This window comes from Dromiciops gliroides, chromosome 3 (genome assembly GCF_019393635.1).
Source record: "Dromiciops gliroides isolate mDroGli1 chromosome 3, mDroGli1.pri, whole genome shotgun sequence".
NCBI lineage: Eukaryota > Metazoa > Chordata > Mammalia > Microbiotheria > Microbiotheriidae > Dromiciops > Dromiciops gliroides.
Window position 1 is genome coordinate 334,274,133 of NC_057863.1, and position 26,987 is coordinate 334,301,119.

Genomic DNA, 26,987 nt, shown 5'->3' on the forward strand with positions numbered 1-26,987 from the left:
AACAACTCTAAGGTACTGCCTTACACCTATAAGGTTGACTAATATGACAGAAAAGGAAAATGATAAGTGTTCAATGGGATGCAGGAAAATTGGGACACTAATACACTCTTGGTGGAATTGTTAATTGACCCAACCATTCTGGAGAGCAATTTGGAACTGGCCAAAGGGCAATCAAATTGTGCATACCCTTTAATACAACAGTACCACTATTAGGTTTGTATCCCAAAGAGAATTTTTTAAAAGGGGGAAAGTGATTATTTGTGCAAAAATATTTATAGCAGCTCCTTATGTTGTGGCAAAGAATTAGAAATTGAGGGGATATCTAACAATTGGGGAATGGTTAAACAAGTTGTGGTATATGATATTGATGGAATACTATTGTATATAAGAAATGATGAGCAGACTGATTTCAGAAAAATCTGGAAAGACTTACATGAACTGATGCAAAGTGAAGTGAGCAGAACCATGAAAACATGGTACACAGTAACAGCAATTTTGTATGATGAACAACTGTGTATGACTTAGCTGGTCTCAGCAATACAATGCTCCAAGAAGACAATCCCAAAAGACTCATAATGAAAAATTCTCTCCACATCCAGAGAAAGAACTGATGGAATCTGAATGCAGATTAAAGCATACTATTTTCACTTTTTGTGTTTGTGAATTTTTTTCCTTTTTGTCCTTTTCTTCTTTCACCACACAACTAATATGGAAATATGTTTTACATGATTGCACATATATAAGCTATAGTTATATCAAATTGCTTACCATCTTGGTGGGGAGGTAAGGAAAGGAAAAAAAATAAAATTTTATATGTGTTTGTGTGTCTGTGAGTTAACCAAAGGCAAGAGACACTAGGTATTACTTTCAGCATACTTTCCTAAGTCATCCTTGCTGTTGAAATAAGTCCTTTCTCACTACATTGTTGTGGGTTTTAAGATATGCTTCTTGTGAGGCAATCAGTGACTGAAGTCATGGGGGGCTAAACTAGAAAAAGTGAATGTTGGACCTGGAGAAGAACAAAGAGTAGATTTCTTTGTACCCAAAGAGGAGATAAAAAATAAAATTGTTCCTATGAATGGCAGAAGATGTAGTGCTGGGAGTCTCAGCTTGTCCTCTTTCCCTATAAAATCATTCTATAGGTAGAATGATGGGTGAAGAAAGAAAAGAGGGTAGATGGTGATGATACAGTAATGTAAGGATTGCCCTTCCTGGAACACATTGAGACCACAATGGAATGTGAAGAATAGTTCTTTTTTTTTTTTTTTTTTTAGTGAGGCAATTGGGGTTAAGTGACTTGCCCAGGGTCACACAGCTAGTAAGTGTTAAATGTCTGAGGCTGAATTTGAACTCAGGTACTCCTGACTCCAGGGCCGGTGCTCTATCCACTGCACCACCTAGCTGCCCCAAGAATAGTTCTTTTTAAGGGGGTGGGATTGCTCCTCTTGCACACCTGCAACAATTAGAAATTTGACTGTTCTGAGAAACAAAACTCAACACCCTGGGCAAAATGAATGAATTACAGACTCTTAGGTCTGGAAGGAGCCACAGAAATCATCTACATCTGATAATGGAATCCCCACTGTAGTATCACAAATTCACGGACATCCAAACTGGTGGGAAATCTCACTAAAAATATAAGGTAGTATTTAAAAAGAGCTTTAAGGTTTGCAAAACACTTTCAAGTTTTTATCTTGTTTCATAATTACAATCCTGGGAGGTAGGTGCTATTTTCCCCATTTTTTAGATGCAGAAATTGAGGCTCAAAGAAATAAAGTGACTTGCCAAGGCACACAAAGCCAGTAAGTGTCCAAGGCAGGATTTGAACTTAGATCTTCCTGAATCCAACTCTAGTGCTTTTCCCATCATACAACCTTGCTGCCTTACAACTACTTCGCAATGGAAGCCCCTTCTTTACTGGGACAAACATCAGAGCTCTTTTCTAGTATTGAACCTAAATCTACCCTCTTACACAGTAGTACTAGCTCTATTCTCAGCTCTTTAAATGCTTAAAGACCACTACCATTTACCTTGTCCTCCCTGATGATTTATAGACACATTTAAAATATATAGACAAGGAATCAGTCTGCATTTGGTAGAGGAAGTCCCTTACCAGTAGATCCCTACACTAATGAAATCATAGATTGATTCAAAGATAAATATTAATAATAAATATTAATGCTATTCAACAATAGGCCATTGGACAACCTTTCTGCTGACTCTGAGTCCACTTAGGCTAAGCACAAAAGAGCATGTCTTAATTTTCCTGCCTAACTTCCATTGATTCAGATGTAATATAAGCAGTTTGAATGTAACCCAGGACCTTCACTTGGACATATCCAGGAGTGTGCTGGTAAATTTTTAACAACATCTAGCCATGATTCACTTTTAAGTTCAATCTTCATTATTAATCTTCTCCATCACTTTCTTTAGACAATCAGCAAAACAATAAATCAAGCCCTGATTTATAAGAATATCACTAATAATATATATAATATATCACTCGGTAAATTTTCTCTGCTTTCTCAAGAGCCTTCAAGACCCTCATTCCCCCCACCTTCCCTCCCCCCCAGCCCCAGCGGTTCCCTCAATTGCCGACATGCAGAACGACGCCGGCGAGTTCGTGGACCTGTACGTGTGGTGGAAATGCTCCACGAGCAACAGGATCATCGGGCCAAGGGCCACGCGTCCATCCAAATGGACGTGGCTGGGGTTGACAAGGTCACAAGCAGATTCAATGGCCAGTTTAAGACTTACGCAATTTGTGGAGCAATTCATAGAACGGGGGAATCTGATGACTATTCTCCAGCTGCCAAAAAATGATGGTATTGTTTCAAAGAATTTCTCATTAAAGAAATCGTGTGGAATACATCTTAATAAATCTGAAAAACAGCAAAAAAAAAAAAAAGAATATACATATATCCACAGCATTCTTCTTATTCATTTTATTTTATTTTATTTTATTTGTGGGGCAATAAGGGTTAAGTGACTTGCCAAGGGTCATACAGCTGGTACCGTGTCAAGTGTCTGAGGTTGGATCACACTGAAAAATTAACATTCAGTTTTCCTAAGCTAGTTCAAGCTGATCCTAGCAAATCCCTAGTATATTCCTCCAATCATACTCAGTCCCAAAGTCATGTAAAAGTCATGTAAAAGGTGGAAAGAGAGAAAAGATTTCACTTAAATCCTTTAAATTTAAGTGTTCATTTCCAGGTTGATTTAAAGAAAAACCATGGAGGGGTGTGGTGGGGTGGGGAAGGATTAGCAGGGCCAGATCTCATACTATACTACAAAGCTATAATCATCAAAACAATTTGGTACTGGATAAGACACAGAGATTGATCAGTGGAACAAATTAGGTACATAATATACAGAAGAAAATGAGTACAATAGCCTAGTGTTAGATAAATCCAAAGATTCCAGGTATCACAGCAAGAAATTATTCAACAAAAACTTCTGGGAGACAGTGGATAAAGCACCGGCCCTGGATTCAGGAGGACCTGAGTTCAAACCTGGCTTCAGACACTTGACACTTAGAATTTCAAAGGACACATGATGAAACATGCTACCCACTTCCAGATAGAGAGCTGATGGACTCAGATTGCAAATTGAAGCATATTCTTCTCTTGACCTGGCTAATGCAGGAATTTATCTTATACAAATATACATATTTGTAATAGTTTTTATTTTTCTTGTCTTCTCAACGAATAGGGTAGAAGAGGGGAGATAATTCATGGCTAAAAATAAAATTTAAATGTAAAAACCAGAAAAATTGGGATTCCATTGAGAGTCTTTAGGGATACTACACACATTTCTAGACTACCCAGGGAGGAAACAGTGACTTGTCTCTGAAATTGTCCCTACTGGCTCAGAACTGTAAAGATTTAGTGGACCTACACATGCCCTTAGATCCTAAAAGATAGTACAACAGAACTAGATGGGATCTTAGAGATAATCTATTCTAACGCCCTTATTTAAAAAGGGAGAATACTTCTGGGCTACTCATAGCAATCCTTTTGTCAATTATGTTTGCTTTTATAAGGAAAGATGTACTTGGTGTAGGGATAGGGACAATATTCATGATTTCATTAGTATGGGTGACTCCTAAATGAGGAAACTCCCTCCACCAATGCAGATTGGTGCCTTATCAATCATTTATAGTCCTAAAGAGTTACCTAGAGCACTGATTTGTCCAGGTTACATATCTAGGATGTTGGTGAAGTGAAACTTGAAACCAGGTCTTCTTGGTTCTGAGCAGACTCAAAATTTGCTATGAGACATGGTTTGGGGGCAGCTAGATGGTGCAGTGGGTAAAGCACTGGCCCTGGATTCAGGAGGACCTGAGTTCAAATCCAGCCTCAGACACTTGACACTTACTAGCTATGTGACTCTGGGCAAGTCACTTAACCCCTCTAGCCTAAAAAAAAAAAAAAGAAAAAGAAAAAAAAAAGAGACATGTTTTTTTCTAATGTATAGTTCTTGAAAATTTCCAAATTTTGTATTTTGACTTGACATTTACTTGGTATTTGGAGGGATACATTTGCCAGAATCAGGCAACTAATACAATATGAGAAGGGCATTAATATTTCAGGAAATGGTATAATTGTTTTTACATATGCACCCATATACACAGGTATATAAATAATAATCATCACCAAAAAATTAAAATTCAACTAAAATAAAGATCAGGTAGGAAAGTGAGACATGGCCAGGGTCATAATGACCTGGCAATGGCAGATCTACGATAGTATTTAGAACTGTAGACTAAATGCCTTTCATCTTGAAGAATTAGAAGCAGGCTAAAAGCACTTCCAGCTAGCGCTTTCAACCAGCTCTTTCTTCTTTCCACTGTACTGCACTTATAATCTTCAGCTGAAGCTCTCTATTCAGTGTCACCTTCAAAAACTATGATGTTTGTATCCACCACTGTGACTAATTTCTCTCCTGAAGAGAAAGGTTATGAGAATTCTTTAGCCCTCTTGGCCAATGGCTATGAAACTCTTTTCCTTAATGAGGCTGTTAACAGGAGGTAACGGATACCCAGACAGACCAATGCAGAGCCACAATTAAGATGACTCAGGGTTACAGTGACTTTGTCTCAGATACTCCCAGACAGTCCAGATTTCAAGAAAGTAATTGTACCTTTTTTGTGCATAAAATAATATAGCACACAAACACATCTCTCCCCTCATTCATGATTCCCACAAAGCCACGCCAGATTCAAGTTAATTGGGGGGATCAGAATCCTCTCTAAATCATAGCTTCCAAGGTCGCATAAACATTACTTTTACTAGGCACAGTTCAAAGCATGGATATTTAATCAAATAGGGGGAAGGGAATGAAATCAGTATCTACATAGCACCTACTACATGCCAGCTACTATGCAAAGTGTTTTACAAACAGCTCATTTTACCCTCACAACGACCCTGGGAGGGAGGTGCCCATTTTACAGTTGAGGAAACTGAGGCAGACGCAGGTTAAGTGACTTGCCCAGGGTGACACAACTAATAAATCTCTGAGACTAGATTTGAATTCAGTTCCTCGACTCCAAGCCCAGTGATCTATCCACTCTTCCACCTAGCTGCCTCTAATAAAAATAGCACAGCAATATAAGTAATGGCAAAACAACCTTCCCATAAACTCGGAATTCACTCCTCCATAAATATTGACATACTAACTAGGAAGAATGGCTAGGGCATGGAAATCATAATTATGTGTGTAACATATGGCCACAACACCAGCATGGGAGAGCACATATGAAAGGACCAAATGGGACTAGCACATACACTGGAAGTAGAACTCAATCTTCAATTTCTATGGAATTACTAATATCTTTTGGTTCCAGCACCTAATTCCTTTTTGCTGGACATGTTCCTCACTGTTCTCAGTTGCTTGTACTCTCATCAGTTGTACTCAGTTGAGTATCTGGTGCTCCCCACCAGAGAAGGCATTCTGCCTTTTTATCGCATAGCCTAATAGTTGGTATCTTTTCTTTCCCTCCCTCCCCTCCCCCCTCCCTGAGACAGTAAGCAATCAGATATGGGTTATACATGTATGATTATGTAAAACGTTACCATATTTGTTATTTGTACAAGAAAACTTGATTAAAAGAAAAATGAAAGAAAGTGAAAAATAGTACACTTCAATCTCTTCCATCAATATCAGTTCTTCCTTTAGAGGTGGATGGTATGTTTCATCAAAAGTCTTTTGGAGGGGCAGCTAGGTGGCGCAGTGGATAGAGCACTGACCCTGGAGTCAGGAGTACCTGGGTTCAAATCTGGCCTCAGACACTTAACACAGTCAGGTGTCCTAGGTGAAAATCTCACCACAAGCAAGTCACTTAATCTCCACGGACCTCAATTTCCTTATCAACCAAAGGAGTGATTTGATGTCTCTTATAGCTCTAGACCTGTGATCCCATAAATATAAAATTTCTGGGCCCATAAAGCTTCAAGGAAACATGCTTCAATTTCTCTCTCTGTACCCTGTGTACATTGTAGGGGGGCATACCGGTTGGATCTATGATTTCATTGAAGTAGACACCATGAATTAAGGAATTCTCTTGACCAACTCACATTAGCACCTTCTCTGTACCTCATTGTCTTGAAGAGTCCAAAGTGACTTGCCCAAGTTTGTGTCAGAAACAGGACTTAAACCCACATCTCCTAGGCTTCAAAGCAATCTCCTTATCCACTACAGCAAAGCTGATCCTTGTTCATAGTAGACACTTAATAAATGCCTCTTGAATGAATGAATGAGCAATAAATCAATAATAATCAACTGTATTCAGCTCTTTAAGAGAATGATAGATACATGGTCTAGTCATTAAGTTCTAGTAGAACAAGCTTTGGAATTTGTGAGAAGGTCTGAATTTGAGTCTCAGCTTAGCCACTTTTTAGCTATGAAATCCTAAATTGTTCTTGTTTGTCCTTCATTCTCAGAGAACCAATGACATCATCAGGGTAACGTCTTGACTTTCCCGTGAATTAGATTTAAGTGAGGCAGAGCTGCACAAAGTCTTCAGCCCTCACTCTTTCCTCTAGAGTCATCAAAGTAAGACAAATGTCAAGATAACTATTGATGGCCCTGGATGTAGTGGGTGACCTTGGCCTTTCTAAACTAAGGTCTTTCTCAGGTCTCAGTTTGTCTGATGCAACACCTATTCAATGACAAAGGGCCAGGTTAAAATTAAGACAAAAAAAATTAAGACAAAAGATGGCCTAATTGACCATCACAAAAATATCTATCTGGGAGGGGAAGACTCTTAAAGTTTCTGGCCAGAACAGAAAACAATTACTATTGTGAGAAATAATATCAGTATGGGGGGCAGCTAGGTGGCACAGTGGATAAAGCACCGGCCCTGGATTCAGGAGGACCTGAGCTCAAATCTGGCCTCAGACACTTGACACTTACTAGTTGTGTGACCCTGGGCAAGTCACTTAACCCCCATTGCCTTGCAAAAAAACCCAATCAGTATCTTGGGGGACCCAGTGATCTCCCCTTCTTTCTTAGTCCTTTCTCCCTCTGCCACTCAAGATCCAAATTCTCCTTGAAAGTAAGATTCATCCAGGGGCAGCTAGGTGGCACAGTGGATAGAGCACCAGCCCTGGATTCAGGAAGACTTGAGTTCAAATCCGGCCTCAAACACTTAACACTTACTAGTTGTGTGACCCTGGGCAAGTCACTTAACCCCCATTGCCTTGCAAAAAAACCCAATCAGTATCTTGGGGGACCCAGTGATCTCCCCTTCTTTCTTAGTCCTTTCTCCCTCTGCCACTCAAGATCCAAATTCTCCTTGAAAGTAAGATTCATCCAGGGGCAGCTAGGTGGCACAGTGGATAGAGCACCAGCCCTGGATTCAGGAGGACTTGAGTTCAAATCCGGCCTCAAACACTTAACACTTACTAGCTGTGTGACCCTGGGCAAGTCACTTAACCACAATTGCCTCACCAAAAAAAAAAAAAAAAGTAAGATTCATCTGGGTTAAATCAGACCAAAGCTCACAAAGGAGTCTTGGGTGGAAACAGATCCTTTTGTCTAGATAGCTCCAGGATGTTACCAATGAGATTAAATCACACCTAGATAGAAAGGAGTTTGCCCTCATCAGCTTGTGTGGGAGGCCTTACATTCTTTCCCTGATGTCATCCCTGGACTTCATTTTAATATAACCCACCACTAATAATGTCAACCAAGTAGATTTGAATGATGTTAACCAATTAGATTTGATTGCTGTGTGATGGCACTCCAGCAGTTGGAAGGATGTATAAACTGAGACCCAATGGCCATGAAGGGTCTTTGGTCTGAGAGAGACAGCCAAAGTACCTCCTTTTATTAATTTCCTTCTAGTATATTAATAAAATGATTAAATTACCCAGAAACTATGTCTCATATTTTTTTTTGCAAGGCAGTGAGGGTTAAGTGACTTGCCCAGGGTCACACAGCTAGTGTCATGTGTCTGAGGTTTGAACTCAGGTCCTCCTGAATCCAGGGCCGGTTCTCTATCCACTGAGCTCATATTTTTAATTGTCACACTATTCACACTCATTCTTAGCCATTAAAACATAAACAGTGAGCTTCAATGGCTTGAGCTGGGTCCATTACTGACCATTTGATGAAGCCAGAGTTTTAAAGGCCTCATCAAGTAGCTCCACTTGGAACACAATGGGCCTTTTTTAGATACTGTTTTTTTCAAGCTATATTTCAAAAAGTCATAAATAAAAACTGCACACAACTAAAGTAAATTGTCCCTCCCCAAATCATAAAAGTATAAATAAGTGAATAAAATTTGAAAATTAAAAAAACCCTAGCCCCCAAACCCCAAAATATTATTAGTCTTGGGACCTGACTCAATCTTTAGAATGTTTTCCACAAATAAGAGTGTGTTTTACAAATAAGTGAGATACTTAACAGACTGTAATATAGTGTCTCTCTGTGTCTTTGTTCACAATGTTTTGGGGTTTTTTTGGTCAGGACAATGAGGGTTAAGTGGCTTGCCCAAGGTCACACAGCTAGTGTCAAGTGTGTGAGGCTGGATTTGAACTCAGGTCCTCCTGAATCCAGGGCTGATGCTTTATCCACTGTGCCATCTAGCTGCCCCCTCTATAGTGTAAATGTAACAATAGTAAATAAATATAGCAATCTCTTGTTTGATAAACCCAAAGACTCTAGCCTCCAGGATAAGAACTCACTATTTGACAAACACTGCTGGAAAAACTGGAAAATAGTATGGCAGAAACTATACACCAAAGTAAAGTCAAATTGGGTACAAGATCTAGACATAAAGGGCAATACTATAGACAAATTAACAAAGGAAGGAATAGTTTACTTGTCAGAATTATGGAGAGGGGAAGGATTTATGAACAAGGATGAGATAAGAGAACATTATGAAATGCAGAATGGATCATTTTGACTACATTAAATTAAAAAGGTTTTGTACAAACAGAAGCAATGCATCCAAAATTAGAAGGGAGGCAGGAAGCTGGGAAATAATTTTTACAGCCAGTGTTTCTGATAAAGGCCTCATTTCTAAAATATATAGGGAACTAAATCAAATTTATAAGAATTCAAGTCATTCTCCAATTGAGAAATGGTTAAAGGCTATGAACAGGCAGTTTTCAGATGAAGAAATCAAAGCTATCTATTGCCATATGAAAAAATGTTCTAAATCACTATCGATTAGAGAAATTCAAATTAAAACAACTCTGAGGTACCACCTCACACCTATCCAATTGGCTAATATGACAAAAAAGGAAAATGATAAATGCTGAAGAAGCTGTGGGAAAATTGGAACTGCACTGTTGGTGGAGCTGTGAACTGATCTAACCACTCTGGAGAGCAATTTGGAAACATACCCCAAAGGATTTAAACTGTGCATACCCTTTGACCCAGCAATACCACCACCAGGTCTATATCCCAAAGAGATCATAAAAAAGGGAAAAGGACCCACATGTACAAAAATATTCATAGATGCTCTTATTGTGGTAGCAAAGAATTGGAAACTGAAAGGATGCCCATCAGTTAGGGAATGGCTGAACAAGTTGTGGTATATGAATGTAATGGAATACTCTTGTGCTGTAAGAAATGATAAGCAGATGGATTTCAGAAAAACCTGGAAAGACTTACATGAATTGATGCTGAGTGAAACAAGCAGAACCAAGAGAGCATTGTACACAGTCTCAACAACATTGTATGATGAGCAACTGTGATAGACTTAACTCTACTTAGCAATACAATTATCCAAGACAATGCCAAAAGACTTATGGTGTAAAATGCTCTCCACACTCAGAAAAAGGACTATGGAGTCTGAATGCAGACTGAAGCATACTATTTTCACTTTTGCCGTTGCTTTTATGTTATTGTTCTTGTTTATTCTTTCTTGCATTCCCCACCTTTTGTTCTGATTAATGTGGAAATGTTTAACATAATAGTAATGTATAATCTATATCAAATTGCTTGTGGCCTCGGGAGCGGGGAGGAAGGGAGGGTGGGAGAAAATTTTGGAACTCAAAAAATATCTTTACATGTAATTGAGAAAAATTAAAAATTAATTAATTAAAAAAATTAATGTGACCTGCTTTATTGATAGTCACTTTATTGAGGTAGACTGGAACTGAACTCACAATATCTCCCAGGTATGTCTATACAGACATACCTTGTTAAAGTATACCTATAAAGAGTAAGTCATTTACCATATTTGAACCTTGATTTCTTCATGTGCACCACACCAACTTTATAGGATTATCATGAAGCTCAGATGAAGTAATATTTAGAAAAGACTTGGTAAATCTTAAATATGTTTAGTATGCTATCTTAATTTTTATTCTGTATCTGTGACTTCATCAGTATAGAAAAACATCACCACTACCACCCTCTCTTTACCATTTTAAAGAGTAGCCCAAGCACCAAGAATAATATGTTGTTGTTCAGTTGTGTCCAACTCTTCGTGACCCCATTTGGGACTCTCTTGCTAAAGATACTGAAGCATTTTGTCAATTCCTTCTCCAGCTCATTTTACAATTGAGGAAATTGAGACAAACAGGGTTAAGTTGACTTGCCAAGGGTCACACAGCTAATAAGTGTCTAAGACTGCATTTGAACTCAGGTCTTCCTGATTCCAGACATGGCACTCTATCCACTGCGCCACCTAGCTCCCCTTAAGAATAATAGCTGGTGGGACAGCTAGGTGGCACAGTGGATAGAGCACTGGCCCTGGAGTCAGGAGTACCTGAGTTCAAATCTGGCCTGGCCTCAAACACTTAACACTTACTGGCTGTGTCACCCTGGGCAAGTCACTTAACCCCGATTGCCTCACTAAAAAAAAAAAAAAAAAAAAAAAAAGAAGAAGAATAGCTGGCATTTATATACAACCCTTTACATATATTATCTCATTTGATTTTCACAACAATCCTGGGGATTAGGTGAGGAAGCTGAGGCAGACAGAGGTGGTGACTTGCCTAGGATCACCTCGCCAATATACATCAGTATTAACATTTGAACCTAGTTCTTCCTGTCTCTGACGCTGGCTCTCCCTATCCCCAGCTGCCTCTCACTACTCTTACTACCAAATAAGGTCCCTGCTCTCCAATAGCTTACAGTCTAGCTATGGAGACAAGATAATAAACTTAAAATTATGAGTAGACAATTTAAAGTGGTTTCTGATTTTGATAAACTATACAGCAGCAACCACAGCATGGTAATAAGGGGTTTGCTTCTGAGTCAGAAAGACCTGGGTTCAACGACCACCTTGTATAGACAGGTTGCACAGCACTCTAGGAAAATAGCTAAGATTTTTAAGTTGCAGAGAAGGTTCTGACTTGAATTGATAAGAGTTTACTCATCTGGAAGTTCTATATCCATAAAATCACAGGTCCAGGACACCTCTTCCTATGTAGTACTGACAAAAAGTCACAATGCCTCTGCTACCTCCTGAATCCATTGGGGGGTGGGGCGCTTCTCCTCTCATTAGGGGACTTCTTCCCAAACCCTCTATTCTGTAGAAGCGTCCCATAGTATCCAACCCTCATTCTTCTGATTCCTCCTCCCCCACTCATTTCAGTTCTTTTATGTGCTTTCTTCTCCCATTAGAATATAAACTTCTTGGGGGGGGGGGGCAGGGACCATTTTTTTTGCTGTTAATTTTTATCCCTAGCACTAAACCTGTCACATAGTAAGCATTTAATAAATGCTTTTTGACTCCCTATGGAAATTAATTGAAATGGGACATGAGCAAGGGCTGGAGTAGTTAGGTAAGACTACCTGAGGTCTGGCAACTGCTCAGCACTAAGCTTAAATGCTGGGAGTTGCCAAAGAAATTTAAAATTAGACTTGATGGGGAGATAGAATCAACACAAATCAAGCCACTAGGGGACAATATAAGACTGTAGGATAAAGTACAACTTTGGTTCATATATACTGTTCAGGAGCTGTAGGAATTCAGGGCGGGGGAGATGAGCATAAAGGAATATTATTGTGCCATAAGAAATTTTGAAACTGGAATTTTATTTATTTATTTATTTTTTTGGTTAGGCAATCGGGGTTAAGTGACTTGCCCAGGGTCACACAGCTAGTAAGTGTTAAGTGTCTGAGACTGGATTTGAACTCAGGTCCTCCTGAATTCAGGGCCGGTGCTCTATCCACTGCGCCACCTAGCTGCCCCTGAAACTGGCATTTTTTTTTTTTTTTGGTGAGGCAATTGGGGTTAAGTGACTTGCCCAGGGTCACACAGCTAGTGTTAAATGTCTGAGGCCGGATTCAAACTCAGGTATTCCTGAATCCAGGGCCGGTACTCTATCCACTGCGCCATCTAGCTGCCCCGAAACTGGCATTTTTAGAAAAACTGGAAAGACTTCTGTGATTTGACTCAGAATGAAATGAGCAGAACCAGAAAAACAATTTACACAATGACATTATTTAAAAAAATTTTTTTAAACTACTTTAGAGCTCTGATAAGTGTAATGACAAATCATGATTTCAGAGGACAGAAAACAGAGTGTACTGCCAACATTACTGCCAGAGAGAAGTGATGGACTTAAAACGAAGAATGAGATACATTTTTGGACGAGGCCAATACACCATTTTATTTTGCTTGACTACATTTATTTGTTGCAAAAGGTTTTGGTTTTCTTTTATTGTTATACTTTCATTGTTTTATTGGTTGTTTTTTGTTGTTGAATTCGGGGGAGGAGTAAAAATAAGTGATTTGTTTGACAGAAAAAAACCAATATATACATATATATATATATTTTAAAGGGAATTGAGAAAAGGGGAGATTGATGTGAGCTATAGTAGTCTTAGAAGATTTCATGGGAAAGGCAGGATTTGAGTTGGGCTGTCAAATTGAAGGGAGAATTTAGAAAGAGGAACAGCATAATCAAAGGTACAGAGAAGGCACTTGGTGTGATTGTGGTTAGGTGTGTGTGTATGGGTGGGGGGGATGGAGATTATATTTGGACTTTTATCCTGATGAATAATTTATCTCTGGGGTATTTGAGGACTCTTACTGGACTGTCCTCCTACAGGCAACTTTTCATATTTTGTTGTGTTTTGCAACTATTTCTGGGGTCCCGTTACTTGGAGTCTCAAAGAACAATTCTGGCCTCCCTGGGGGCAGCTAGGTGATGCAGTGGATAGAGCACTGGCCCTGGAGTCAAGAGGACCTTAGTCCAAATCTCACCTCAGATACTTACTAGCTGTGTGACCTTGGGCAAGTCACTTGAGCCCTTTTGCTTTAAATATCTGGGGCCATCTCAAGTCATCCTGATACATATCTTGCCATTGGACCCAGATGGCTCTGGAGAAGAGAGTGAGATTGGTGAACTTGCACAGCTCTGCCTCACTTAAATACAAATCAGTGCAGGTCATGACATCACCTTAATGTCAGGGTCCTCTTGGAAAATGAATGACAAAAACCAACAACCTTAGAATGTGTCTGGGGCAAAGAATAAGACAAATTTCATTGGGAAGAGGGAAGAAAGAGCTTGAGGTAATATTTTAGAAGTTGGTACACTCTGCTGGGGAAGCTACTGCCAGGGGATGGAACAGGCTGGGGCAGTTGGGTAGGAACTTATTTGGGCTACAGCAGCTATCTGATAGCTTTCATGTTTTAACTGTTCTTGCAAACTAGGTGCTAGGCTCTCTTGTTTCTAGCTTCTTGAAATATTCTAAGCAGGTAAGCTCCATTAATACTTCAGTGTTGTTATTGAGTTATTTCAGCTGTGTCCAATTTTTCATGACCCCATTTGAGGTTTTCTGGAGTGGTTTGCCATTTCCTCTTCCAGTTACTTTTTTTTGGCGGGGGGTGGGGAGGGCAGGGCAATGAGGGTTAAGTGACTTGCTCAGGGTCACACAGCTAGTAAGTGTCTGAGGTCAGATTTGAACTCAGATCCTCCTGAATCCAGGGCCAGTGCTCTATCCACTGTGCCACCTAGCTTCCCCCTCTTCCAGTTCATTTTATAGATGGGAAACTGAGGCAAAGTTAAGTGACTTGCCCAGGGTCACATAGCTAGTAAGTGTCTGAGGTTGCATTTGAATTTAAGTACAACTAACTCTAGGGTTGACACTCTATCCACTGCACCACCTAAATATTTTTCATTTAAGGGAGATGTTTTTGGACTCAACGTGAATTATTGATTGCTATTTTTTGATGGTAAGGAGTGTCCCAAGCTTGACTTCAATGTCTATCACCAAGGCTTGACTCCCATGTACTCCCATCAGGAGCAAGACAACTCAGTTCAATGAAGAAAGTTGCAAATCTCACCTAAGGAAAAATTCTCCAAAGTCTCTAGTGTAGCAATCTGGGGATATGAACATGATCAAATGTTGGTTCCTCTACTTGCTGACTTCATAACAGTGTTTTTCTCTTTTTTTGGAGACCTGAATCAAGTCTAGCACCCCATGTCTCCTCTCTTGAAGTTGGAAGCCAGAAGATAAGATCTTCCTTCTTTCCCAAGTATTTGACAACTCTGCTCCTCACAAAAACATGGAACATTAAATAATCTCCACCAATGAAGAGTTATGCAATTGGGCTTTGAGGTTTGAGTTATATTCAAAATAAAATTTTATTGATAGTTTTTTATACTATGAGCATTTCTTCCAGCATTCCTTCCCATCCCTCTCAGGTAGCAATCCCATATAACAAATATTTTTTAAAGAGAAAAAGTGACAATGAAAAAAAATAAGCAAAAACCAATCAATGAGGGGGGCACCTAGGTGGAACAGTGAATAAAGCACTGTCCCTAGATTCAGGAGGACCTGAGTTCAAATCCAGTCTAAGACACTTGACACTTACTAGCTGTGTGGCCCCAGGCAAGTCACTTAACCCTCATTGCCCTGAAGAAAAAACAAAATAAAACAAAAACAAAAAACCAATGTCATACAAAAGTATGAAAATAATGTATAGTATCTGTGGCCTCCTAATCTTTGCAGAGAAGTGGGATGGGGAGGAAGGGTCTTTACACATTTTTTCTTTGAGGACATTCTTGTTCTTTGTAATGCTGGACATTCATTTTCAATCATTATGTAGTTGCTATTCAACTTAAATCAACAATTTACTTAGTTGTAGTCATAGGGGCAGCTAGGTGGCAAAATGGTTAGGGTGCTGGGGCCTGGAATCAGGAAGACTCACTTTCCTGAGTTTAAATCTGGCCTCGGATGCTTACTGTGTGATGCTGAGCAGGTCACTTAATCCTATTTGCCTTAGTTTCTTCATCTGTAAAATAAGCTGGAGAAGGAAATCACAAACCTCCTCAATCTCTCTTCCAAGAAAACCCTAAATGAGATCATGAAAAGTTAGACACAACCGAAAAATGAATGAACTGAATTTGAATGTTTTAGGGAAGTCACTCTCTGAGCCCATTTCCCCATTATAGAGCTTTGTCTGGAAAGACCTTTGTAAAGTGCCATTGTAATATGTGAGTTATTAAAACACCAAAGAAAATTACTCACGTTTCAGATTTTGTTTGTTTATTTAGCTGAAGTTATTTTAAATGTTTAATAATTCCTAAAATTGGTTTTGATTCTGTATATAGGTTTTTGTTATTAAAAAGTTTAATCAAAAATCCAGGGATGGAATCCTTTTTTATTGCCCTTCAGAATCTGGTTCCTTTTTAATTGTATTCAGAAGTAGAGAGCTGGACTGCAAATCTTACAGTTCCATTAACCAATCTGAATGCATTGCAAAAAAAAAAAGTGAGTACAAGATCATAGACTGCAAATAAAATCCTGATTCATCACAGAGGCCTTCAGATGCCAGGCAAAATTTATAAAAACTGCAGAAAAAGTGATTTGTCACTTAAAAAAAAATCAAATTTTAAGTAGGATCATAGCATAGTAGTGGAAGAAAAGAATTAAATTTTAAATCAAGATCCTTGGGTTGAATCCCAGTTCTGCTCATTATTACCCACATGAAGATGGACAAGTTATTTTTACCTCTCTAGGCCTCAAATTACTTACCTGTCAAAATGAGATTGGATTGCACAGTTCCTTCCAGCTTTAAATGTGTTCAGGTGTTTTTTTTTTGGTCCAGACCTGTGATTTCATTAGTGCAGGGAACTTTTAGGGAGCAGCCAGAAGGTGCAGAATCAGAGAATCAGGCCTGAAGTCAGAATCTTCATGAGTTCAAATATGGCCTCAGACACTTATGAGCTGTGTGACCCTGGGCAAGTCACTTAGCCCTGTTTTTCTCAGTTTCCTCATCTGTAAAATGAGCTGGAGAAGAAAATGGCAAACCACTCCAGTATCTCTGCCAAGAAAACTCCAAATGGGGTCACGAAGAGTCTGGCAGGACTGAAAGAACAGGGAAACTTCTGGTGAGGAAACCCTTACTATAAATGCAGGCCAGGAACTTAAAAAATAGTTTTGAGTGTTGCCTGGTGCAGTGAGGTTAAGTGAATTGCCTTGGGTGTGGGAGGGGAAGGTGTCACACAGCCATTAAGCTTTGGGACATAGGACTTCAATTGTTCATTCAATAAACATTTACCAAGCTCCTACTTTGTACCAGGCACTGTACTAAGTGACTAACTTGAAACCAGGTTTTCCAAATTCAAAGCCCAACTCTCTATCCCCTATGCTACTGTCTTTCCTAAATCTATTATCAGTTGGTTTATGTTTTATTTCTGTTTTGAAGCTTTGACAACTGTCCTATTCGTCTATACAAATATACATAATTTATTCACAAGAAACAGCATCTTTATTCACCACTCTCGTCTCTCCTACTTGGTTTCTTCTCCTACCTCTCTCACCACTCTCTCCTATAGGTTCGTATATGCATGTTTTATTACCTTCCTGCTAAAACCTTTCCTCTCCTCCTCTTCTCCCTTCCTTATGACTGTAGAGCACAACACCGTCCCAAGCTTGAAACCTAGGAATCATCCTCAGGTCCTTAGTCTCATCCACCAAGATCAAATCTGTTGCCAAGGGCTGTGGATTTCACTTCTGCGACATCTCTCCAATATGTCCCCTTCTCTCCTCCGACAGGGCCGCCACTCTGGTGCAAGCCCTCATCACCTCATGCCTAGACTACTGTAATAGCCTGCCTCAAGGCGTTCCCCATTCAGTCTATCCTCTATGATCTTCCTAAAGGCAGGGGCGACCACGTCACCTCTCCTCCCCTCCAGTAAATTCCTTTAGCTCCCTGTTTCCAGGGTCAAACATAAAAGCTTCTGGGGTTCACCCCTCCCACCTTTCTAGCCTTCTTACATCTTACCCCCCACCCCAGTCCCCTTCATCCCCTACATACTCTTTGATCTCTCAGCTAGTCTTTCTTTCTGGCTGTCCCTGATGTATCTCCAGACTACTTGGCTTCAAGTCCCAATTAAAACCCCACCCTTCCCTCACAGTCCCTGTGCTTTCCCTCCCTTCTCTCTCATTATTCCTGTCTGTAATGTGTTTGTACATATTTGTTGTTTCCCCTTTAGACTGTGAGCTCTTTGAGGGCAGGGACTGTCTTTTGCCTTTTTGTACTCTCACTGCATAGTGTTGTTGCTTGGCACATGTCAGGTACTTAATAAACACTGACTGATAATTTATGCTTTACATTGATGCCCAGGGAGGTCTGGGGAATGACTGAACAAATTGTGTTTATCAGTGTAATGTACATTATTACAATGGTACACAAAAGTATCTTTTAATATCAATGTAATGAATGTGATTGTATCATGAGAAATGACCAAAAAAAGCCTATTTCAGAGGTTCCTGGGTTTAGAACTGATGTCTCCAAAACTATAACAATTTGCATAAGGTCAGCAACATTGTAAAGAAAAACAATTCTGAAAACAAAAGGTGTGCTACTAGACTGATTACTTTAGGATTCACCAATCAATCTAGCAAGTCAACTGTACAGAGATGAATGGTTGATAAGGGCAGGTGATACAGTCAGAACTCTAACCAATACAATGACCAACCATATCTCCAGAATACCTATAATGAAGCATGTTGGAGATGTTTTCCTTGATTGGGCTTATGATGATGATTTTCTTTCTCTTGGTCTTAAATTTGGGAGGGTGTCTTGTGTTGGGGAAGGGGAGCTAGCAATGTCAGAAAAGGGAACCACTGTTAACATATTTGAAAATCCAGAGGTAAGAAGGAAGCACAGACAAGTGCTGTTTTGAAAGTTATGTTTGGGATTTATTATATAATTTAAAAAGTCAAGTGCTACAAAATGGAGATTTGTAGTTTCAAATAGAACCGAAAAACAAAACAAAAAAAGCATCCAGTGTTCCTCCATTGAATATATTAGCTTGGGCAGTTAGGTGGCACAGTGGATAGAGCACCGGCCCTGAGTTCAAATCCGGCCCCAGATACTTGACACTTACTAGCGGTGTGACCTGAGCAAGTCACTTAACCTCAATTGCCTCACACACACACACACACACAATATATATATATATATATATATATATATATATATATAGAAAATATTAGCTCTTTGATTTAGATCTTTTTGATCATATATTAAAGGGATTTTTCATGTCATGCTTTTTTAGGGTTTTTAACCTAAATGAGTGAGATTTTTTTTTTTTTTTTTTTTTTTTTTTTTTTTTTTTAGTGAGGCAATTGGGGTTAAGTGACTTGCCCAGGGTCACACAGCTAGTAAGTGTTAAGTGTCTGAGGCCGGATTTGAACTCAGGTACTCCTGACTCCACGGCCGGTGCTCTATCCACTGCGCCACCTAGCTGCCCCTGAGTGAGATATTTTAATGGAGATTTTTTTCAACTCCATGATTTTACATCTGAGGAGACTGAGTCCCAGAGAGTGACTTGCACAAAGTTACACTGATAGTAAGCAACTGAACCCGGATCCAAACCCATGCCCTTCGAACTCCCAATCCAGTGCTTTCCCCAATATACTACAAATTTTCTTTTTAAAATATGATAGCCCGGGGCGGCTAGGTGGTGCAGTGGATAGAGCACCGGCCCTGGATTCAGGAGTACCTGAGTTCAAATCCAGCCTCAGACACTTGACACTTACTAGCTGTGTGACCCTGGGCAAGTCACTTAACCCCCATTGCCCTGCAAAAAAAAAAAAAAAAAAAAAGATAGCCCATGGGGCAGCTACATGGCACAGTGGATAGAGCACTGGCCCTGGAGTCAGGAGGACCTGAGTTCAAATCCGAATTCAGACACTTAACACTTACTAGCTGTGTGACCCTGGGCAAGTCACTTAACCCCAAATGCCCCGCCCCCCCCCCATATGATAGCCCTTGGATAATTAGGAGTATCTGTGTCTCGCTACTAATTCCGAATCATCATTTCTCTCTCGGGGAAATATTATAGCATACTGCATTTGCTAATTATGACACTCACTTAATTCACCCTTCCAAACTCTGAAATGGTCTGAAATGACAAGGCAAAAGAAAATGGTAAGTTACTTAAAAAAAAAAATTATATATATATATTGGCTGGGCAATTGGGGTTAAGTGACTTTCCCAGGGTCACACAGTTAGAAAGTGTTAAGGGACTGAGGCCGGATTTGAACTCAGGTCCTCCTGAATCCAGGGCCAGTGCTCTATCCACTGTACCACCTAGCTGCCCCTAAAAATATATTTTAATAAAGGAAAAATGCCTTTTAATGTAACATCATTTAATTAAAAAAAAACTTAGAAGTTACAAGTCCTTTTCTGTAACAAAAGATGTGCTACTAGACTGATTACTTTAGGATTCACCAAACAATCTAGCAAGTCATCTGTAGAGATGAATGCTTGAGAAGGGCAGGTGATACAGTCAGAAACAATGTTATCTGCAAGTGGTGTCTCAGCTTTATTCATCGAAGGTTGCTCTTCTGCACAATTTAATTTCCCCAGATGTCCCCTGCTTTCCTTGACAAGGTCTTTAACATCACTCTCAGCTGTTCTTCTCTCTGAAGATTCACCTTGAAGGCTGGGTGTTACTGGAATTAGATCCGGGCCAAAGGGAATCTTCTCTTCACGCTTTGTTGTACCTGAAGCTGACTTAGGGAGAGGCGACCCTTTCTCCTTCATTCTGGGGTGCATGTTCACTTTCCTCTTTTTTAAGGGCATCTCCACTCTGTGCTCACCATTTATTTTGAACTCTGTGGGTGTTAATGTTTCTGCTACTTTACTGTGTTCCCAATAGGCAGAAATGGCTCCATTTAAGTACTGACAATTGATTTCATGAGATGTTCCCTCTACCTAAGGAAAAGGAAAGAAGACTTTTTAAAGACGTGTTTGTCTTCAGTTTTCCTATAAAAGGAATAGCTTCACCTGAAGCTCTTTTCCCAATAAATTATCAATTGATACAATACAAATAAGAGGCTGCCTACTTCTGTTGGGTTTAACCAGGCTTTGGTATTGGTGGGATCTTCTGCAGCTTTCATGGCACACACTAGCATTCGGGTAATGGCCTCTTCAACCCGAGCCTGGTGGTCCTCCTCCTATGGACAAAGGGGGGAAAAAGACGAGCTGTTTTAGGGACAGTGTTGTGAACCATGACTACTACTGGAGAAAATGAGTCTTTCCTCTTTGAAGTCTTACTGGTTTCTTGTCAACTACACAAGATGTTTTAAGAACATACTGAGGCTGACACAGTGAATAAAGCGCCAGCCCTGGATTCAGGAAGACCTGAGTTCAAATCTGGCCTCATTCACTTACTAGCTTTGTGACCCTGGGTAAGTCACTTAACCCGCATTGTCCCACCAAAAAAAAAAAAAAAGAAGAAGAAAAAGAACACACTGGCTAATACATGAGAAGGGGATACACACTTTCTATGCATTTAGGTGGTATATTCCTTGCAGAAGCATCTGTATACAAATTAGCCTAGAACATTTTAGTCTAATCTAATTTATTTCATATTTTTTCAACCTTGTTCATTTTGATACGTTTAGAGTTTTAGAAGATTCTAAGACACATCAAGCACAGGGGTGCACATCTCCTTAACAAAATCTGGTAGTGTCTTCCTTGTGTATTTAGGAGGAATAAAGGAAATTAAAGATAGCCTTTCATAGACTTTTGACTACAATATTGAAGATAGCATGGAATGAGAAGGGTAGAGAGAAGAGGCAGTGTCCTCATTTCATCTGTAAGAGGCAGTTAGGTGGTTCAGTGGAAAGGGTCCGGGACCTGGAGTCAGGAAGATCTGAACTCAAAATGGCCTCAGAAACTTATTAGCTACACCACTCCGAGTAAGTCACTTAAACTCTGCCTCAGCTTCCTGAACTGTAAAATGGAGATAATGACACCACCTACCCCCCATGGTTGTTGTGAAAATAAAAAGAGATCATATTTATAAAGTACTTGGCAAACTTTAAAAGCACTATATAAATGCTAGCTATTCATACTACTTTAATGTGTTCAAATAGTCACTCTCTCTTTCCCTCCCCACTGCCAAGAACATAACTAAAATGAAACTAAATGCTGAGTAATTATGGTCAATCTTATTCCTAGAGAAGAGTTAAAGAGGCATCTCTCTTCTTCTGGTAGAGAAGTGGAGGACTACGGGTGAAAACGTCTACACTATCAATGTTGTCTTCACTATGAAGGTTGGTATTGCTTAACTGGTTTTCTTTGTTACAAGGTAGGGCTCATTTGGTGGTAATGGGGTGTCTATCTTGAAATAACTATGATGTAAAAACAAAAGGCATCAAATAACACATTTTAAGATGCAAAAAACATTAAAATATGTAGACGTTACACACCTAAAATAAAGCTGAGGAAAGCTCTGTTCTAAAAGAGAAAGTGAAGGGTCTGAAAGAATGCATCTCTATTCTCCAGATTATCAGAGGAATAATATGTTCCTTGAAATTCAATCTGATAAAGATTTCTACATGTCCACATGTCTACTAGTGCCAAGTACAATGCTAGAAGCTGGAGGATAAAAGATAAAATGAAACTCTCTGTCCTTAAAGCTCTCACAACTGGGGAGAGACAGATGACATGCACACAGATAAGGAAATACAACAATATACAAAGTAGGTAGAAAGGGATTGGGGGGCACTTAGAACTGGGGGGATGTGTGTATTAGCAAAAGCCTTGTGAAAGAGGTGGTCCTTGGGCTGTGCCCTGAAGAAAGCCAGGGATTCCATGAGGTGGGAGTAGGGAAGGAGAGGAGAGGATTCCAGCCATAGGGGCAGGCTGTGCAAAAGCAAAATTGAGAGATGGAAGGTTGAGCCCAGGGAACAGCAGGTAGGTCAGTTTGCTGGGACACTGAAGGTGTGAGGAAGAGTAATGTGAAATCAATATGAAAAGATAGGTTGTAAGCAGATTGTGAAGAACTTAAAAGTCAGAGGAATCTGTACTTTATCCTCAAGGCATTAGAGAGCCAGGAGGGTTTTCTGAGCAGGAGAGCTGACATAGTCAGAAGTGGGCTTTAGGACTATCATTTTGGCAGTGGTGTGATGCATGGATTACTGGAAAGAAAGACTAGAGGCAGGGAGATCAATGAGGAACTTTTTGCCAGAGCCCAGGAAAGAGGGGACAAAGGTCTACCTTAGCAAACCCTTAGCTTAGCATGGAGAAAGCAGGACTGATCTGAGAGATTTGTGGAGGCTAAAGTGACAAGACTTTGCAACTGATTAGATATGGGAGGTGAGGCAGAGTGAGGAATTGAGGATTCCATTAATACTCACAGAATTGGAGGGGGGGAAGAATCTAAAAAGGAGAAAATAAAGAAAAATGATGTACAGAAGCAGACGGAAATTGTCACCTGTCTCAGGAAGTTGGAATGCAGAAGAATGTGAAGAAGGAAGGGAAGATGGACTATCCTCCTAGTCCTCAGGCTTGCAACTGAGGTGTCAACCTCAACTCCTCACTATCTCCTGCCCCGCCATATCCCATCTGCTGCCAAGGCCTGATTCTACCTTTGCAACGTCTCTTGGATACACATCCTTCTCTCCTCTGCCACTGCAGGCAGGATTACTGTAATAACCTGTTGGTGGGTCTGCCTGCCTACAAGTCTCTCCCCATTCTGTTCAGTTGTCAAAGTGCAGGTCTGTCATCTCACTAAATAAACTCTAGTGGATCCTGTCACTTTCAGGATCAAAATACAGAATCCTTTGTTTGGCATTGAAAATTCTTCATTACTTGCTCCCCCTCCCATCTCTCCAGCCTTCTTACACCTTATACCCCTTTCTCTCTGCCTTGCACTCTCTCCAATCCAGTGATATTGGCCTCTCTGCTGTTCCTCAAACAAGATATCTGATCTCTTGGATCTGGGCATTTTCTCTGGCTGGAATATGCCCCCCATGCTTGGCATATCCCTCCTCATCTCCACCTCCTGGCTTCCCTAGAATCCTTCAAGTCCCAGCTAAAATCCTGCCTTGTCAACAGGAAGCCTTTCCCAAACTTGTGATGACAGAATTAGGATCCAAAAGGATCTTAAAAGCTGAGTGTTGAGCACAACGTATTCATATTAAATTTAACAGAGATAAATGTAAAGTTCTCTACTTGGGTTCAAAAAAGAAACTTCACAAATGAAAGCTGGCAAGTACAGGAGGCAAGCCAATTCCTATGAAAAAGATCTGGTTTTAGTGGATTACAAGCTTCAATATGAGTTAGCAATTTGAAAAAAATTCATCTTAGGCTGCAAGAAAACAAAACTAGAGTGCAAAGCAAGGGCAGACCACATCTGAAGTAGATTTCAGGGAAAATTAGACAAACTAAAATATGTCCAGAAGTGGGCAAAAGCACTAGAAAATAAGTCATACGAAAACTGGATGTTTAGCCTGAAGAAGTAAAGACTTGAGTGGGTGGGGAGGAATAAGTCTGAAAGTTTTTTAAGGGCTGTCAAAAAAGAAGAGAGATGAGACTTGTTCTGCTTGGGCTTAGAGGGCAGAACTAGGAGTGTTGTAAAAAGTTGTAAAAAGGCAAATTAAGGCTTCATGCAAGGACATCCTCCCCACTCCTAACCTCACCCCACCCCCAAATAAAACTATTTAAAAGTGAAAGGGCTGGGGCAGCTAGGTGGTACAGTGGATAAAAGTGAAAGGGCTGCCTTGGAGGTTGTGGGTCTTCCTCCTTGGAGATGTTCAAGTAGAAGTGGATAACCACTTGATGGGGATGTCAGTGTAAGGATTCTTGACCAGGTAATGGTGAGATTCAGATTCTATTGTAGCTACTCCCAAATGGAATAGCCTGACTTCTTAAATCTATCAGCTATGGTGTGGATGTAATTTCTCTACTGAACTAGGAGATTGGCTTGGATAACCTCTGAAGTCCCTTCTGGAACTAGCCTCTATTCTGTAAGTCTACTTTCTCTAACGTAGTCTTATTTCCTACAACAGTGATCCTTATCATCCTATGAAAACCTAGTTCTCATTCAAAACTACTGCAATTTGATCAGCCTCATGAGGCTTCCCTACCTAACCTAATTCAAGTCTGTCCACATGATCTGCCCCACTATCTCTTTACTCCTGTGACTGGTGTTGCGCTCCAAACTCACATATGGATTTGCATAAATTTGTTCAAAGAAGATGACCTGTCATCAGGAAGATCTTCAAAAGAAGACTGTTTTGAGTAATGGCAGCACTGATTAAGTGTGTAACTTTCCAGGTGATTATTAATTAAAAAAAAAACCTCAAAGTATTTTATTTTTTTTCCCATTACATGTAAAGATAGTTCTCAACTTTTGTTTATACAAGCTTTCCAATTTCAGATTTTTCTTCCTCCCTCCCCTAGACAGCAGGTAATCTGATATAGGTTTTATATATATCTATATATACACACATAATAACATTAAACATATTTCTGCATTAGTCATGTTATAAGAGAAGAATCAGAGCAATGACGAAAAACCTCAAAAGAGAAAAACAACAGCACCAAAAACAAAAGAAATCGTATGGTTCATTCAGCATCTATATTCCACAGTTCTTTTTTTTTTTCCTGGATTTGGAGATCTTCTTCAGGCGATTGTTTTTAAGGGACCAGCCCTCACTCATCTATATAAATTCTTGTTTGTTAAAACATGAGTAACATTCACTTTATTTTTACATAGTCTACACTAAGCCTAAAGAAATTATTTTCATTCACAAAAGAAAAAAGAAGAATACCAGTTCAATCCACGAGTTTATACTGACAGTGATGGGGTCAATGGACTCTACATAATGCCACCAGTGTCTGGGAACAAACAAGACCTGAAAATAAGGAAAACAGCTATTAGCAAATTAATAAAACACATAATTTTTAATATTTAGGAGCAGGGACTTAACTCAGGGTGCTAAAAACAAATCAGAGGATAAATGAATGAGTACTAAAGCTGGAGAAACTAGGAAATGCTTCATAGAGGGTTGATTAAAGATACTGTATTACTTAAAGAATGGGTAGGATTCAGATAACGGGAGATGGGGAGATGATAATTTCTATTTTAGACAAGTTGAGATTTAAATGGTAGCAGGAAGCCTCTTTAAGGGATAGACTACAACAAGGAGAACAGAGGTTTGAGTCTAGGAACTTGTCAAACACAGTTAGGAGGCGAGAGGAAAAATAAGGTAAAGAGAAAAAGGGCAGAAGATTTCAAGTGTGTGGTGTCATGAATATTGAGAGGAGGAGGGTGGGGAGGCGGGGAAAGGGTTTGAAGTAAAATATTCTGCAAAGAGGGTTAGAAAATAAAGACTAAAAAAGACCCTGAACTTGGTGATGAGGTCAGAGATGATTTTTATGAGTTATTTCAGGAGGACGGTGGGGGAATTAAGACTACAGGAATCAGTTGGCGGTGAGCAGACGGAAGGAAAAGATGAAAACTATTCATGTGAAATTCAGCAATGAAAGCGAAAACAACGGAAGAGAAGCTAGAGGGAGACAACAAGGTCAAATAAAGACTTTTTTCAAGATAGGGGAAACCTGTCTGGTCAACTCTCCCTGTCTCTAATCCTATTCATTCTTTTTCTAAGAAGCAGAGGAGAAGGGAAGATTTAAAATACCGAAGAAAGATGTGGAAGTTCCCAGAGAGGGGAGATGGTAAATTAAGAACACAGGTGGGAGAGTTATCACTGGAAAGGAAAGATGCCTGCTTCCTTAGGGCTGGGTAGGATAAGAGAGTTTGAACAGTGGGTTATTTGGAGAGAGAAGACTACCTATTAGTAAGCTCTTACAATGAAACAATTTTCTTCTTTTATCTAGATTTAACTATGAAGCATTACTTTGTAGTAAAATGAGAAAGAACTTCTTTGAATTTAGAGTAGAAGATTTTCATCATTCATTTTACTTCCTGATAGGAACATTCTCTTGCTATTTGGATAACTAGAGGTAGCAGGGGCAGTTTACTGGGCTGGGATCCAAGGATATGAGCTATGGATCAGATTAGATAACCTGAATAAATATAAAAACATCCTAGATGACTGACAGTCATCTTGGGTCATAAACAAAGACCTACAGCTGTGTGACAGGGATACAGAGATTGGAGAGAGCTGTGTTCAACACAGAAAGCTTGGCCTAGAAATTCTTTCTGCTTGTTGGTAATGGATTCAGTAGTCCCAAAGGATCAACTTTCAATGTAAAGAAGGTATTTTTCATTTGATCTTTTTCTGACAATGTGTGAATAGAT

The 26,987-nt window shown here is 39.7% G+C and overlaps 1 protein-coding gene and 1 pseudogene across 5 annotated transcripts in view; one reads left to right on the plus strand and one right to left on the minus strand.

Moving 5' to 3' along the window:
- Nucleotides 1-2,599: 2,599 nt before the first annotated feature.
- Nucleotides 2,600-16,595, plus strand: LOC122747558 (annotated as a pseudogene).
- A 3,404-nt stretch (nucleotides 16,596-19,999) lies between these two features.
- Nucleotides 20,000-26,987, minus strand: part of HSPBAP1 (HSPB1 associated protein 1) — a 51,352-nt gene continuing 44,364 nt past the window's right edge. For 4 of the 5 annotated variants that reach the window (XM_043999002.1, XM_043999004.1, XM_043999005.1 and 1 more), the window contains 3 exons: nucleotides 25,495-25,578; nucleotides 20,776-20,886; nucleotides 20,000-20,644 (listed from right to left, as the gene is read on the minus strand). In XM_043999002.1, the coding sequence (XP_043854937.1) occupies nucleotides 20,093-20,644; nucleotides 20,776-20,886; nucleotides 25,495-25,578 (747 nt within the window). In that variant the 3' untranslated portion in view covers nucleotides 20,000-20,092. The remainder of the gene's footprint in view (nucleotides 20,645-20,775; nucleotides 20,887-25,494; nucleotides 25,579-26,987) is intronic. The other variant, XM_043999003.1, reaches the window with a different exon arrangement.